The sequence below is a fragment of the Lepidothrix coronata genome, unplaced genomic scaffold (assembly GCF_001604755.1).
Source record: "Lepidothrix coronata isolate B3197 unplaced genomic scaffold, Lepidothrix_coronata-1.0 Scaffold5, whole genome shotgun sequence".
NCBI classification, from domain to species: Eukaryota; Metazoa; Chordata; class Aves; order Passeriformes; family Pipridae; genus Lepidothrix; species Lepidothrix coronata.
This window is the reverse complement of record NW_016690185.1, coordinates 10792946-10808053: the sequence shown is the minus strand read 5'-3', so window position 1 is coordinate 10808053 and position 15108 is coordinate 10792946. Positions and strand designations below refer to the sequence as shown.

The 15108-nt window shown below is 39.6% G+C and overlaps 1 protein-coding gene across 2 annotated transcripts in view; it reads right to left on the bottom strand.

Moving 5' to 3' along the window:
- LAMA2 (laminin subunit alpha 2) overlaps positions 1–15108 on the bottom strand; it is a 275996-nt gene that overhangs the window by 23747 nt on the left and 237141 nt on the right. For both annotated transcript variants that reach the window (XM_017829004.1, XM_017828999.1), the window contains 6 exons: positions 12114–12238; positions 10111–10273; positions 6685–6829; positions 4736–4874; positions 3074–3085; positions 151–271 (listed from right to left, as the gene is read on the bottom strand). In XM_017829004.1, the coding sequence (XP_017684493.1) occupies positions 151–271; positions 3074–3085; positions 4736–4874; positions 6685–6829; positions 10111–10273; positions 12114–12238 (705 nt within the window). The remainder of the gene's footprint in view (positions 1–150; positions 272–3073; positions 3086–4735; positions 4875–6684; positions 6830–10110; positions 10274–12113; positions 12239–15108) is intronic.

The following is a 15108-nucleotide window of genomic DNA, read 5'->3' as shown; positions in this document are numbered from 1 at the left end:
ATAACTGTTTGGATTTTCAGGTTAGATTCCTATTTGTTAGATTCTTATTTAAGGAATATGCCTTATACAATTAATCTATTATGCCATAAAATCAGAAACCAGAAAACATTCATACCCATTAAGGCCAAAATACATGGAACTCAGACTAACCTCCAGTGTGCATCCTTTGGTTAGACCAACAAAATCAGGACTACTCAGTATATTATATGGTGTCCTTGAAATTTCAATGTCTTTGAGGCAGCCTGTGTATTTCTCTAAGTTCACTTCAGGCCTAAAAAACATTTAGAAGTACAATGTGCTTTCAAAAATACGGATTAGGGAGAAGACAGTCAGCCAGACACACACACATACACTTTCAGATGCACAGATGCTTGATTTTTATCTTAACTAACCACATACACTCAAATGCTGCCTTCTACCATCTATCAGCATATACTGCACTCTGCTTTGCATCACTCAAAGCTGTAATGGGAGATTCATCTAATCTCAAATTGACATCAGTCCCCTTTTCCATTTTTTCTTTCTTTTCTTTAGGTTTTTTGATCGGTTCGTTGGTTGGTTTGGTTCTGGGTTGTTTGTTTGTTTTTTCCTTTGGTAAAGGAGCGCTGTCACCTTTGGTGTTAAAATGCAGTGAGCTATAAAAGAAGGAAATTGTTGTTCCTTAGGCAAAGCAGAAAGATGCAAGCTAGGAAATCATAACAGTAAGGAGAGACCTGAACTGGAAGACAAGTTTCATTCCTCTTTTTGCATGCTAGATCCTAATGAAAGAGGAAATTTAACAGCATATAAACATTTTTTTCTATGTATTTTATATTCCCAGAATCTTTCTTATGAAAACTGCTGTGTATTTTCTTACGACACAGCAATACACTTGACTTTCTCAGGTAGTTAAAGAAAACAAAACACTTGGGTTTGTTACAGAACATAACTATCTATCCAGAAAAGGAAAATATTATAACAGAATTCAAGTTCCATGTCTGACTCATCAGCTGGCTGACAGAAGAAATTAATAATAAAATAATGGCCAGTCTTCGCGAGCGAAGATTTGGGAAAGGTCATTTACCCTTTGAGCCTGCGCAGTGGATTTTTTAGGTGAGACACAGCGTGCGCTGAACTGAGCCCACCCTTTAATCCTGAGGTTCATCTGCCGGGGCCGAGCAAGCTTGGACAGTGGCAGTGAGGTCCTCAGAACGTAGGTTTGTTTAGAGTGACCTTCTCTTAGATGGATGGCCTTACAAGGCTGACGAGCTCCATCTGCCCGGGGGGGCTGGGAATTGAACCCGGGTCGCAGTGGTGAAAGTGCTGCACCCTAACCACTAGACCAGGGGCCCCTAACAGAAGAAATTAGAAACCCCTTGAATGTAACACTAAAGCTTTTATGCTTTAATGCAAAAGTATAATTTCCCAGGCCTGGGAACACCAGAGTGAGATCACAACTGCTGGCAACATTTGAACCAGGCTTGCCGGAAGAAAAGCCTTAGAAAGTCACTTCAGAAAAAAATGTTGCCATTCATACTATGGAGAGTAAATCCAAAAAGCAAAAAAGCACTAGTTAATTCACTCACAGTATTACCCATGACTGTTTTCTAGAATATCTGAAAAAGATGAACAGCTCAAAGGAAGAAAAATGAATTTGGAAATTAAATAAGGAGTTAAAAATGGTGTGGGGTGGGGAGAGGTGTGTGTGGGAAATCGGGAAGCAACAAACATTTCAGCTCCCTGGAAGGAAAGAAAAAAATTTAAAGAATATTAATTACAAAATAAACCCGTTTTGCATAGATACTAATCAGCTGCACGTTTTGGCACTGAAAGTTATTCTTTGCATTATAGCCATCCTAGCAAGCGTGATGTATTCTCTGGCAAATTAGTATCCTCTACATAAGTTAAAGCGAGCATCTGGTTTACTAAAATGATCCATATGCTGCTTTATTTACAGTCATGTAGTTATGGTCACCTTTCATTTTTCATTTTTTTTCCCCTAGCTCTTCTATAGTTCCTTTATGGACTTATCTTTTCAGCAGCAGAACAGTTTTGCTGTATCATTGTCAGTGGTGCCCATAGTCTCCTGTATTTGCCATCCAGAAACCATTCTTGTTACTACCCTCTTGTTGCCCTGTCCAGTGACAGATTGTCCTTATCCTGCTCTGTACAAGCAGTTGTTGTTATAATTCCCAACCCATATCACAGAATCACAGAAGGGGTAAGGTTGGAAGGGACCACAGTGGGTCACATCTGGTTCAATCTCTTTGCAAATGCTGAACACTTGCTCAGTGTTTTAAGTCTTCCCCTTTTCCTTGTTCCTTTCCAAAACATGCCAAACTAGGTCCAAGTTCACTCAGATCTGGGTCTTTTTTTTTTTTTTTCCCCTTGGCCAAGCTAGGATTAGTTTAAAGGGAGAACAAGAAACAATTTCTAGAGCTTGGAAGGAAATAATCTTTCTCACAGTCAGGGCAGGGGTATGGGGGTGAAATTGCACTTTTTCAGTTCAAGCCAGGAATTAAGCTGCAAAACACAGTGAATTTCAGTTCTTATCTGAGCATATCAAAGTAAAAGTAATGGATACAAACAGCTGCAAACTGAAAACGCAATCAGAAATAGGTGACCTCCCCTCTCTTCCACTCATCCTCCTGTTCTTAAACTGAGAAGTGGCAAATTTCACAAAAATCTGCCCTTTGCTTTCATACCCTCCTCAGTAATTACTTAACAGTCTCCAAGCACAGTGCTCCTTGCCTCACAGTGGTTTACACTGCTCTTACAGCCTGGAAGTTGAAGCAAAAGCAATACAGCTGGCTGTAGCTTTTCTTCCGAGGCAACAAACGCAGCTGAAGTAAGCAGCTGCATGAAGAAAATAAAAGTTGCTTGTGTAGGTGTGCGCAGAGCGTGTAACATGACAGTGCTAAGCACTTGGGAGCAGCTTTGCTAGTTGTGGCAGGAGCAGCTCACTGAATTAAGAGCCTTAGTGTAACAGCTGGCATAAATACCGCCTACACGCTGCTGCTGTGCTGCCGCCCGTGCTTTCAAGCTGCACTTACTAGACACATGCAAGTCATGCAAGTAATCTGATTATTTTTACCTTGCTTTCATACTGGGGTGAGAAAGAAAAACAAAAGAAGAAAACAACAAAAATGAATTAATTGTAGCAAATGATAATTCTTGTATTGTTACTTAGTGATGCTTATTAGCAAAGTTCAAACATTTCACAGTGAAGCAGATATTCATAATTTACAAGCAACATATAACAACAGGTTTACTCTGCAAAAATGCTATCTTAAAATGTAATATATCAGAGGGCTTTTATAATTTGTTACTATACTTGGCTGTGAGGAAAAGCAAGCCATGTAAAAGAATTTGGCAGAACTGACATGACCTGGTAATTACAAAGTCATGGATACCTCAGCGTCTATTGTTTGCTGTAGTTCAGCTTTGCCCTAATCCCCCTTTCACTACTTTTGATTCTAATTTACCATAACATTCATCTTGCCTCAGTCACTGATGAATCATAGCTGCAGGCAAAATGGTTACCACAGGTCCAAGTAGCTGTGGTACACTGATTTTTTAAGCAACCGCAAAGGAAGTGGAAGATAATGGCTCTAGACATTTTGTTATGCACTGATGTGATTTCACAATTACATAATATAGTGTTATATTTCATGACTAAAATAGATCTTAGATCTTTTTATTGCTGGGTGATTTGACATCAGAGGTCAGTTATTATCCTAATAAATTAACAAATACGTCCATTCTTTTAGTTACAGAACAGTCTGTGGACTAATCACAACAGTTCCTTTTGCACAAGACCAGTTCAAGGCTGTCATTATGCCATGTAGTTAAAGCTGACATAGATTAATGGGCTTGTTTCTGTGTTGCTCATCTGTTCATGGTAGCACAGAATTCTCTTGTTCTTGTCATTGCAAAACTGCTGAATATTCATTTAAGCTTTAAGTAAGGTTTTGGTCTATTTAAAGAGATGTAATAAAGTTACTAAATTCAAGTATCTGTTATCCCATTTCTTTAGTTTATTGAAGTTGAGGTTAAAGTTTATGAATAACACCATGCAATATTTAAAAAAAAATAGTGGGAATTTTATTTGTGTAAGAAATTCAGGATCAGACTTCTGAAGGGAAAAGGTTGTCATAGTTTATTCTATTTACATTAAATATATCAAGAATATTTTATCATATACTTTAAGTCCTGAATATAAGAAGAATTTTACCTAAGGAGTCCAGGAACCTAAGTCTACAAATAATGTTAAATGATATCTAAACAAAATATTTTAATACATATTTAAAGTATACTGACATTGATTATGCAAAAGCAGGGATACTCATTTAACAGTAATTCCATGAGGAGTAGTTCAATTTTTCTACCCATCCACAAGGTAAACAGTTGTCCTTAATTTTGTTGAGGTATAGAGCCATTTCTATAAGTCTGCAGTGACAAATTCTATTCATCAAATAAAAAATACTTTAAAAGTCAGCTACATCATGATTCTTGCACAGTATCAAAAGGCATATTGCACTGCTACTGTTACTTCCATTGTATTGTGTAAGGTGAGCTGTGTGAAATACACTGAAATACATAACATATGCAAATAAAGCATCATCTGCTGTGGCAATATATATAGGGAATTCACCACTCATTGCAAGTGAACTTGAGAAATAAACACAGAGAATAAGATTACAGTGTATTTACATTCCCTTATCAAAGGTGAAGAAATTGGTTTGAGCCATGTTACCTTAGATTTCTCAGGGTTGGCAACCCCCCAAAATATATTTTCTCATGCGCTTTTAAGTTGAGTCCAAAGTGGCTGCCTGTAGAAGCTGTTGCTATGGTCTCTTCTTCATTGGTGTCTATGTCTACAATTGATACATTGGCTGAAAGAAATTTCAGATTAGTTTCAAAATATTAGACATGAACAATGATGTCTTAATGTAAGAAACCAACAGAGAAATATTTGGCGGGTTAGCAAGTGAGGGGAGAGGCAAGGAGGGCTGTATTTTGCAATTAAGATATTGGATTTCCACATTGTGTAATTATGGGCAGGGGAAGAGACCTGCACTTTTCTCTGTTTCCATAACAACCTGAATAACTATAGCAGTTCTGTATGCTTTATTTTTATATATTCTCTAAACCTGTTTCAGTTTGGTGTCTTCTTTGTGTCACTGGGCTTTGGAGCTAACACTTCAGGAGAGTCGAGACAGAAGAGATCATTTTATGTCTAATTTGTGATCTCAGTCCAAAAATTGCCACTTGAACAGGATTTTTTAGTGTAAAATTTGGTTAAGCATTGTCATTATGTGCCTTAGAGATTGGTGATCAGTCACTCTAAACCATTTTCACACCCAAAGCAGTTAGTTGCTGTCATGTCTAATTCCGTCTGGAGTCAGTGATGCGCTACACACAACCATCTTATTTAAGTGCTTGTTCCATGTATATTTTTATGTATGGATTAATAAATAATATAAAGTTCAGTAAAAGAGATGAGACTCAGTGAAAAATGCTGAGCAGTCCCCAAGAAAGATAGGGATGTTCTACCACAGGGATGAAAAGGAAGGATTCCTTCCTTCCTTCCTTGAGAATTGAATGTGGGAGAGACTTTCCTGCTGTACCTTACCAAAAACAGATTAATTTTCCTTTCATTTCTAGACCTGTATCCTCTTTATAAACACATGATATTTGAACACTATTAATAAATTACAATTATGTAACATTGTATTTTATCTTAATATCTCCTGAGTTAAATATGAACTAATATAACTGGCTAGCAATAAAGCATTCCTCATCTAAAGGTGCAGGAAATCTGCGAGTGAGAGCTCTAAATTATTTTGGCCACTGTCTTAGCTCCCAAATCTACTTCAGCCAAATGACAAGGGAGAGGGACTGTGTTTGACTTGTAAAGGCCAGGTAGAGAGCTGGAACTGCAGGGGGAAGAGGAAGAGGAGTGTGTTCAGTGGCTCATGGTGACTCTGCAGATGCAGAATGCAGAAAAACTTCAGAATACAAAGGCACAGAATATGCCACAGTTGTCATAATTAAAATTAATTTGTCTCAGGTAAGAGCCCTATAATTAGATTATAAACAAAAAAAGGCGTTTGCCAGCAATGGTAGCCAGCATTCTTTGTGATCTTATCAAATGCCACCACTTCACATTTTGCACCAGCAAACTGATTAAAGAATCAGTAGAATTTCTGGAGTTTTTCCCAGTTGTTTCCCTGCAGACTGAGATAGCGGCACACTACATATCATTAGGGAATATAAAATAGTTGTTGTGTTCATCTACTGAGGTACTGTACTATCAGTAATAAAGTCATTGCTTTTTTTAAGTGCTTTAGTATATGCTGAGCATGAGAGGACTGTATAGCACGAAAGCTATTGCTGTCCTAACAAAAATCACACTGGTGTGTTTCATGATTTGGAACAACATCAGGGAACTGATGAAAAGGTTTGGGTTTTTTCCCACCCAAAAGAATTTTAGAATACAATTTATGTAATTATATAAGAGAATTATGCCTGAAAAATAGGCTACCTGTCCAGAAAGACCCATTTGATCTGTAATCTAAACAAAAGAATTTGCTAAATCGTTAGAACTTTATCATTCCCACAACATCTTCCCTGTGATTAGATGGTTAGCTGTACTGTACAGGTAACTGGGAAAGTCATAGTGTTGACATCACAGAAACTTACCTTGCTTTTGAATTCTTGACAGGGTGAAAGATTTCCACTTGCCATCATTATGATTTTGGTTGCTGATAACAGAAGCTGTACCTGAACCCAGATCATAGCTGACTTTTATACGTCCACCACTCAGTTCTACGCTCATGAAATCCTTCTGTTAATGAAAAGGATTAGATACACAATAATGACTTTTGTTCATTTTGGTTAGAGGCATATGACATTAAATAAACACTTTTTAGTTGACATCAGACAACTTTTTTCAAGCTTTAAAAATAAAAAAAGTAGGCATTTACTGCCCAGGATTCTAATATACAAAAGTTTGATGCCAACAAGTTTTTTTCTCCCCTTTTATTCTCTTCTGAATTGCTAACTTAGCTGAAATTTTGCTAACAACTTATCTGGATTTTTGATGGGATGTCTGTACTTCTATTTTGTTGGATTGAAGACAAAAATAGACATTATAACTACCTGTAACTAATACTCTGCTTTGAAGATACATCTTTACTATAGTTAGAGTATTTTCTACATACCTCAGCTAGACTTATACTCACAAGGCAGAAAACAAGAACAGCAAAGATGGTACCAGGATTCCCAGGGAGTAATCTGTACTAATGAAGCAACAGAAAGCTACAAACTCTCTTATTTTCACCAACCACTGACACTAGTATCTAAGCAGGAACTGGTGATGGCTGACTGGACCAATGATACACGTTCCAGTACCTACAGAAAAGGAGCTGGCAGGATACAAAGAGCAAAACAAATAGCCAGGGAACTGGACAGCACGGTAGGCATTAAGTAATGTCTGGAACTATGACCCAGAATGTGAATGTATCAGAGAAATTTTAATTATGATTTTGTTTATGGCCAGTTCCAACTTTTTTCAGAGTAAAATTTAACAAACTCAGTATTCTAGATACTTAGAATCTATCCATGCATCACTAGAAAGAGCATCCGCAAAGTTTTTATACAGTGGGACAGTATCTTCAGAGACAAACTGTGTCAGGGTCCAGTTGCCTTCCAGCTCCCAGTGTTATTCAGACATTCAAGTAAATAATTTTTTGTAGAAAACTAAATAAATTAATAATAATGATACAAGATAATTTAAAATAATTACATTCATTATACTTTCAATATTCATTTACAAAAGTTAATTAGAAAAACTACACAAATACTTCATTATCATAATAAAATGCCAGCTTTTCTTTTAGTCAGTCAGGAGGAGCACCCTCCTCCTTGATCTCATGGCTAGGCTTTGCGAACGAAGATTTGGGAAGGCTCTATCCACATTTGTTATAAGCACGCTGGTGGCTAATAAGGCCAATGCAAGATAGACATGTCCGATTGCAAAAGGCACAACAGAAAGACTCCTTAGGTGGTATATTCTGTGAGGCACGGTTCTTTCTGCGTTGTCTTTTCTCCTCAAGAGTGATCCTGCGTGCGTTCTCAAAGAAGCAGCAGCGTTATAGATGGTGTGTCTCCAGGCCTCCCGATTGGAGGCCAGAGTAGACCAGTTATGTTGATCAATATGGCCAAGGCTGAGATGTTGTTTCAGGGAGTCCTTGTATCTTTTCTTCGGGGCTCCTCTCTTGTGGCAGCCGGTGGCAAGTTCACCATAAAATGAGATCTTAGGGAGGCGGTGGTCCTTCATCCTTGAGACGTGCCCTGCCCAACGCAGCTGTGTTCTCAGCAACATGGCCTCAATACTTCTGACTGCTGCTTGTTCTAGAACAGATGTATTAGTCACATAATCAAAGTCATTGGCTTTGATTGGCCAATGGTGATATGGGGATGAAGGAAGACTTCCTGAGGTGCAGGTTGATAGAGAACGTCTGTCTTCTTTAAGCTGACTTCCAGCCCAAAAAGCTCAGCAGCGTCTGCAAAGCAGGATGTTAAACGCTGCAGAGCTGCTTCTGTGTGGGTGACAAGGGCAGCATCATCAGCATAAAGCAGCTCCCGGACAAGATGGTTTAAGGTCTTGGTGTGGGCCTTCAGTCGCCTTAGGTTGGATAGGCTACCGTCAGTACAATATCGAATGTAGATACTGTCCTGATCATTGAGGTCTGCAGTGGTCCTTTGGAGCATCATAGTGAAAAAGATTGTGAATAGAGCTGGTGCAAGAACGCAGCCTTGTTTCACACCATTGGTAATTAGAAAGGGCTCAGAAAGTGCATCACCATATCTGACTTGGCCACGCTGATCCTCATGGAGTGAGATGATCATTTTAAGGAACTTGGAGGGGCATCCTAAACGTTCCAAAATCTGCCATAGATCTTTTCCGCTCACAGTATCAAAAGCCTTGGTGAGGTCAACAAAGGTTACATAGAGACCTTTATTCTGTTCCCTACACTTGTCTTGCAGTTGTCTGAGAACAAATACCATGTCTGTGGTACTCCTGTTGGCTCTGAAACCACATTGGCTTTCAGGTAGAATTCCTTCTGCTATAGCAGGTATTAATCTGTTCAAAAGTATTCTTGCCAGGATTTTCCCAGAAGTAGAGAGCAGAGTAATATCATGGTAATTTGAACAGTCTGATTAAACTCGTTTCTTCTTATATAATGTGATGATGACTGCATCACGAAGGTCTGATGGTAGTTCACCTAGTTCCCAACAGTGCACCACAAACTCGTGGAATTTAGCATGGAGTGCTTGGAAAAGACTGATTTAGACAAATATGTTTTTTATAAAATAGTGACTTCTCAGTAATTCTTCAAGACATTGGCGAGAACTGCTGCACCTAATTTCTGGCCCATGTGAAAGGGTTGAGGAAAGGATTCTGTTCCCAGTCAGTCATGCAAGTCAATCTGGATCAGAGATGTTGAAGACGGGTTATTCAGAACTGGACAGATGCGTTTATAAATAATTTCTTCCTATTGTCCACACATGGTTGATACTGTGTATGAATAAAAATCTTGAGCAACTTTATAACTAATGTTTCTATTCTCTATTTCAGCTCTAAAAGGCCCCATTTGTAGACCTTGTAAAAATATGATCACCATTGCATCCTGTTTGTTGCACTATTCAATCCTCTATAATGCCACTCACATTAAACACAAACTTTTTCTTCATATCAGCAGGAATTCTATATTCTCCCTGCCCTCATACTGCAATATTTTAAACTATGAATATACAACCACAACTGAAAATGTTTGCACAGATTCACATTTGCAATAAATGAAAATTAATTAATAATTTCAGAAAAGCTGGAATTCCCCTCAGTGTAACATAATGCTCCATGGCCAGTAAACATTAGGTAGTCAACCTCCACACTATAACATTGTCTTCACTTGGACAGCAGTGAAGCATCACACCAGGCAACATCATACCAAGACAGTGATACATTAAATTACTAATTGTTTTCATAATCTGATTAATTCAGCCACTGCAAAGATGGCATGAAACCTGTAAGGAGTATACAGGTTAGCTGGTTGTTCTTACCAAGTCATCAGTAGCAAGATACATCAGCAGGGCATTTGATGAGAAGGTCCTGAATTTGAACATGACTGTGGAAATATTGGGGTTCCAGCGGATTGGGCGGCTCACCATGGCATAGCTGTCACCATCGAACTGGACCGTCCCTTCACCATCTGCCACCTGTGGGCTGAAAAGGGGCAAAACCAACCATTTTCCTTTGCCTTGTGAGGTTAAAAGAAAAAATGGGGGGCTAGGGGAGTGTGGGGACACCTCTTGGGAGCCTTCCTGAACTTGGTTTGATTTCATATCAAACCTCTGTTCTGACAAGTAAAGCTGTAAGGTCAGCTCATCAGCTGTCCAACACAAAAACGCATCTGTGAGGAAGATGGAAGAGGAATATGCCACATACATCTATCTCAGGGTCTGTAATGACTCATTTTGCATTCCTCAATGTAAAATAGCATTAAGTACTCTTTCATCTTCTAATAAATCTTGGTTTCATTATTCTTACTGATTTTACAACTTCTGGAGGGTCCAAGAATTAAAACCCTGGAAACTGTGATTCTCTATTTACCCACAATTTACAAACCTCGCAATCAATTCCTTCATAATTTTCGACATTCCTGAAATTACAAAACAGGAAAGATCAGGCCTTGAATTTGGTTGGTATGATTTTATGATAGACTTTTTGTCCATTTCTGTCACACAGATCAGACAGCTGCAAGACAGCAAGCTTTTGATTTAATCACAAACATAACTGAATTTGAACACAGGACCTACATGTGAAATATTGGCCAGGAGCATGTTTCCCATTTATCTTGGAACACATGCAAGTCTTGAATGTAGTCCTCTCACCTTCCATAGCTGCACTTAACAGTTTTGCAACTACACTTTGCAGGAGAATAGGACTCTTTCTGGTACTGGAACAATGAGTTAAGGTAAAAGGAAGCTTGTAATTCAGTTTTCTACAAATCTTCAATCTACTATTCTTTTTTTAATCTCTCTCGACCACTCCCACTCCAAGCAAGAAGACCTACACTATTACTACAGTTATAGTCAAGGAAATTCTCTGGTACTTCCAAAATTGTTTCAGTTCATGACTGGAATTTCCAACACTTTCAAAGGGCTAAGCCTTAGCAGGACATAAAATTAGGCTGCTAGTTTGAAAAATTGCCTACTCTTCCCTGGCTGGGGCTACAACTATTTTACCTAACGTTAAGACTGCCAAATTCACTACAAACAGGAACATTTAAGAGAATAGAACTGATTTCATGCAGAGGGTCACTGTGAATATGTGAGAGACGTGGAGTCTGTCCTTTTTACATGATCATTCCCAGGCCTGGATTGTGCTGTAGTATCAGGTGGTGCCTCTGTATAAGGGTCCTCAGCTTTTGAAGCTGAGACATGACACAGCAAAGTGTTTGAAATAAGTTTGGTCAGAAAGGGGAATGAAGATCACAGCTCTCTGAGGACAAGGCTGCATCTGGAAAGGAATTAGCTTGTTTTAAAATTCCTAAACAGAGTTCTGAGCCTATATATGTGAAACTTGGTCCTGTCTGGATGGGCCATTTACCCTACTTGCAACTACAAGGTCACAGACAGGAACAGGATTTCCCATCCTATTCTGAGAATGGAAACACCTTTCTGTTGTGGGGGTCTCTGCTTTCTACACTGTGAAAGTCATCTTGAGGCACCTGACTCTGCTTCATGCAGTGTAAGAGGTGCAGGAACCCACAACACAACTGTCTATGAGCCAGACTCAATCCCACTATGGCTCTCATGCTCTCTCATGCTTTGACTGATCCTGGTTATTGGTTGTGAGAAATCTTTCCATTGCAGCACTGCTACACCAGTCTTACACCATCAGTCTTACTTCTGATAACACATTGACCACATTTGATGTAATTGCAGCCTAACTTCTGTTGCATACAGACTGGACCTTGATGGCTGCTGCGGAAATTCCTGATGCTTACCACCAAATGTAATGACAGGTTTCTAAAGGAGATGAAAAACAGTGCTTTACCTACCTGACAGCACACCCTTTGCAGTCGCCTTCAATATCCCTGAAATTCCAGAGTCCTATGGGTTTGCTGTCTAGAAAGGTTTCACCCATGCAGCCAGTGAAGGTGGTGACTCTTACAGCATCTGACTTCTGCAACAGAAAACAAAAACCTCCTTAGAATGCAATTCAATGTGATCTGCTGTGTCTGAAAGCATAACTGGTATGAAAATCACAAATACCATAAGATGCTTCTTAATATTTTGAATATCAAGAGTAGCATCTAATCTTAGAAGCCCTCCTATAGAACAACTGATCAGTGAAAATGTGAAAAAAAAAAAAAAAGATGATATAGATTTGAGACTCTGGGGAAGGCCTAGGCAGAACAATTCCCGGAGAACAAGGAGCTGCTCTGGTTTCCACCATCAGTTTTCCTGGCTATTCAAAGAGCTGCCTGCTCTCACCTGTTAAAGGTCTATCTGGGTTTTCATAGAAGACTTCATAGAAAGGACTATGAGGAATCTTGCTCACAATACAATAAGAAAAGTAATAACCATTATCCCCGGCTGCAGAATAGAGTACATTCTTCACATCTGGTCCTGTCCTGACTGGCCCAAGGGCTACAGCGTGGGCAATCTCCTGCTTAATCTGTTCAAATGCTTGCTGCTGTTCGAGGTCCCAGTGGAAATCATTCTTCTTGCGGGTTGTCAGATAGAGAGAGCTTACGATTTGGCTGTACTCAGGCTTGTGCATTCTCCAGAAACCTATGGCACCCAGAAAAGCTTGTGTTTCCTTCTTGCTGGTCGGTGGGGCCATTGCTGTGACCTTATCGATGACTTCTGTCAGGATCTGATGACGTCCATCTTGCCACTTGACCCCCGGGAACTGGACCTCTCGGGCAGGTCCCTTGACCTTACTCTTTTTGATGGCAAAACCAGCTCCCAGGAGAATCTAGAGGATTTTCTCTCTCAAAAACCTCCTCTGCTGTGTCTCCCCATAGGATGATATCATCAATATATTGCAGGTGTTCTGGAGCCTCACTCTTCTCTAGTGTAGTGTGGGTCAGTCCGTGGCAGATGGTGGGACTGTGTTTCCACCCCTGGGGCAGTCAGTTCCAAGTGTACTGCACACCCCTCCACGTGAAAGCAAACTGTGGCCTGCACTCTGCTGCTAAGGGGATGGAGAAGAACGCATTGGCAATGTCAATAGTGGCATACCACCTCGCTGCCTTGGACTCCAGCTCGCACTGGGGCTCCAACATGTCTGAAACGGTGGCACTCAGCGGTGGGGTGGCTTCATTCAGGCCACGATAGTCCACAGTCAGTCTCCATTCTCCATCAGACTTACGCACAGGCCAGATGGAGGGTGAATGGGTCTTGCTACCACCCCTTGGCTCTCCAGCTCACAAATCATCTTATGGACAGGGATCACACAGTCTCGGTTTGTTCCGTACTGCCGACGATGCACAGTTGAAGTGGCAATTGGCACTTGCTGTTCCTCAGCCTTCAACAATCCCACAGCAGAAGGGTTCTCTGAGTGGCCAGTAACAAATTCAATTGCTTAGCTGCCTCTGTCTCCACAACAGCTATTCCAAAAGCCCACCTATGTCCCTTTGGGTCTTTGAAATACCTGTTCCTGAGGTAGTCAATGCCCAGGATACATGGGGCATCTGGACCAGTCACAATGGGGTGTTTCTGCCAGTCCTTCCTGGTCAAGCTCACCTCAGCTTCCAACACAGTCAACTCTTGAGACCCTCCGGTCGCCCCAGAAATGGAAATAGTCTCTGGTCCCACATGTCCTGATGGCATTAACGTGCATTGAGTGTCAGTGTCAACCAAAGCCTGGTATTCTTGTGGGTCTGATGTGCCAGGCCATCGGATCCACACAGTCCAATAGACACAGTTCTCCTGATTCCAAAAGAGAACTACGGGGCCAGAATTTTTCAGCCACTAGCACCAATTTACAAACTTAACAGCAGCCACAATAGAAATCCTACTTAATGCTCAAAACCCTGGAAATGGAGCAGACTGTCCAAGCTAAAAGACTAAGCGTGAACTCAACTGTTACACCTATAAAGTTCATGCTGAACTTTGGATACAGAAAAAAGTGCAGGTGGCAAAGCAATTAAACCCCATGTCACATCAGAACTCATTAAGCTAGGGTCACACACATACGTGCTTATGAGATCATAACATGGTACCATAATGAAGGTAGTAATATTTGACAGTACACAGAGTACTCAGATCAAAATTCTCTTTCTAAAAATACCTTGTTTCATTTAAATTTCACTTCATCAATATGAGCTGATTAAAAATCTATACACTTAGCTATTTGAGGTAGACAAGCACCTGCTGTTTTACATACAGCAATTACAAATATTAAGATCTTGCAAGAGAACATGAAGTGTAATTTGAAAATATTCGAAGAAAAGTATGACTTAAAAAATTATTGTGCTATTGATATTTCCCAGGGTAATTGGAAAGGTTTTAATTAACAACAAGTATGAACTTAACATCAGTTTTGAGAAATCCATGATATCTAAGTATCATAGTCATGTACTCAAGTCAGATGAAAGATGTTTGTAAAAACTGAAAATGAACCTTCTTATTGAATACACTGCAAAGATGTACGTAAAAAGGGATGTGGACAAAACCATAGGACAAATCTAAAGCCCTCCAAATCCCAATAATATGAAAAAGCAGATTCAAAGATTTAAGATATATCGGTGATCTTGATTAAATGTCCACAAAGCTTTATAGTTTTAGAAAAGTCTCAGTTAAGGTCTTAATTTTTTAAGCCTGACAACTGTACCACATGATGACAGAAATTCCCCAAACCATGACGTTATAATTTATCTTTTAATTCACACACTGCATTTGAACAAAATAAATCTGATAGTGTTTAAAACCCTAAATTGCAAATATACTAGTCATATCAAACTTACAATAGACTGCTTTCCTACCTCTCCCCTTGTCCTTATTTACCTGGAAGAAAAAAGAATTCAGGAGGGTTTTCCTGACTAG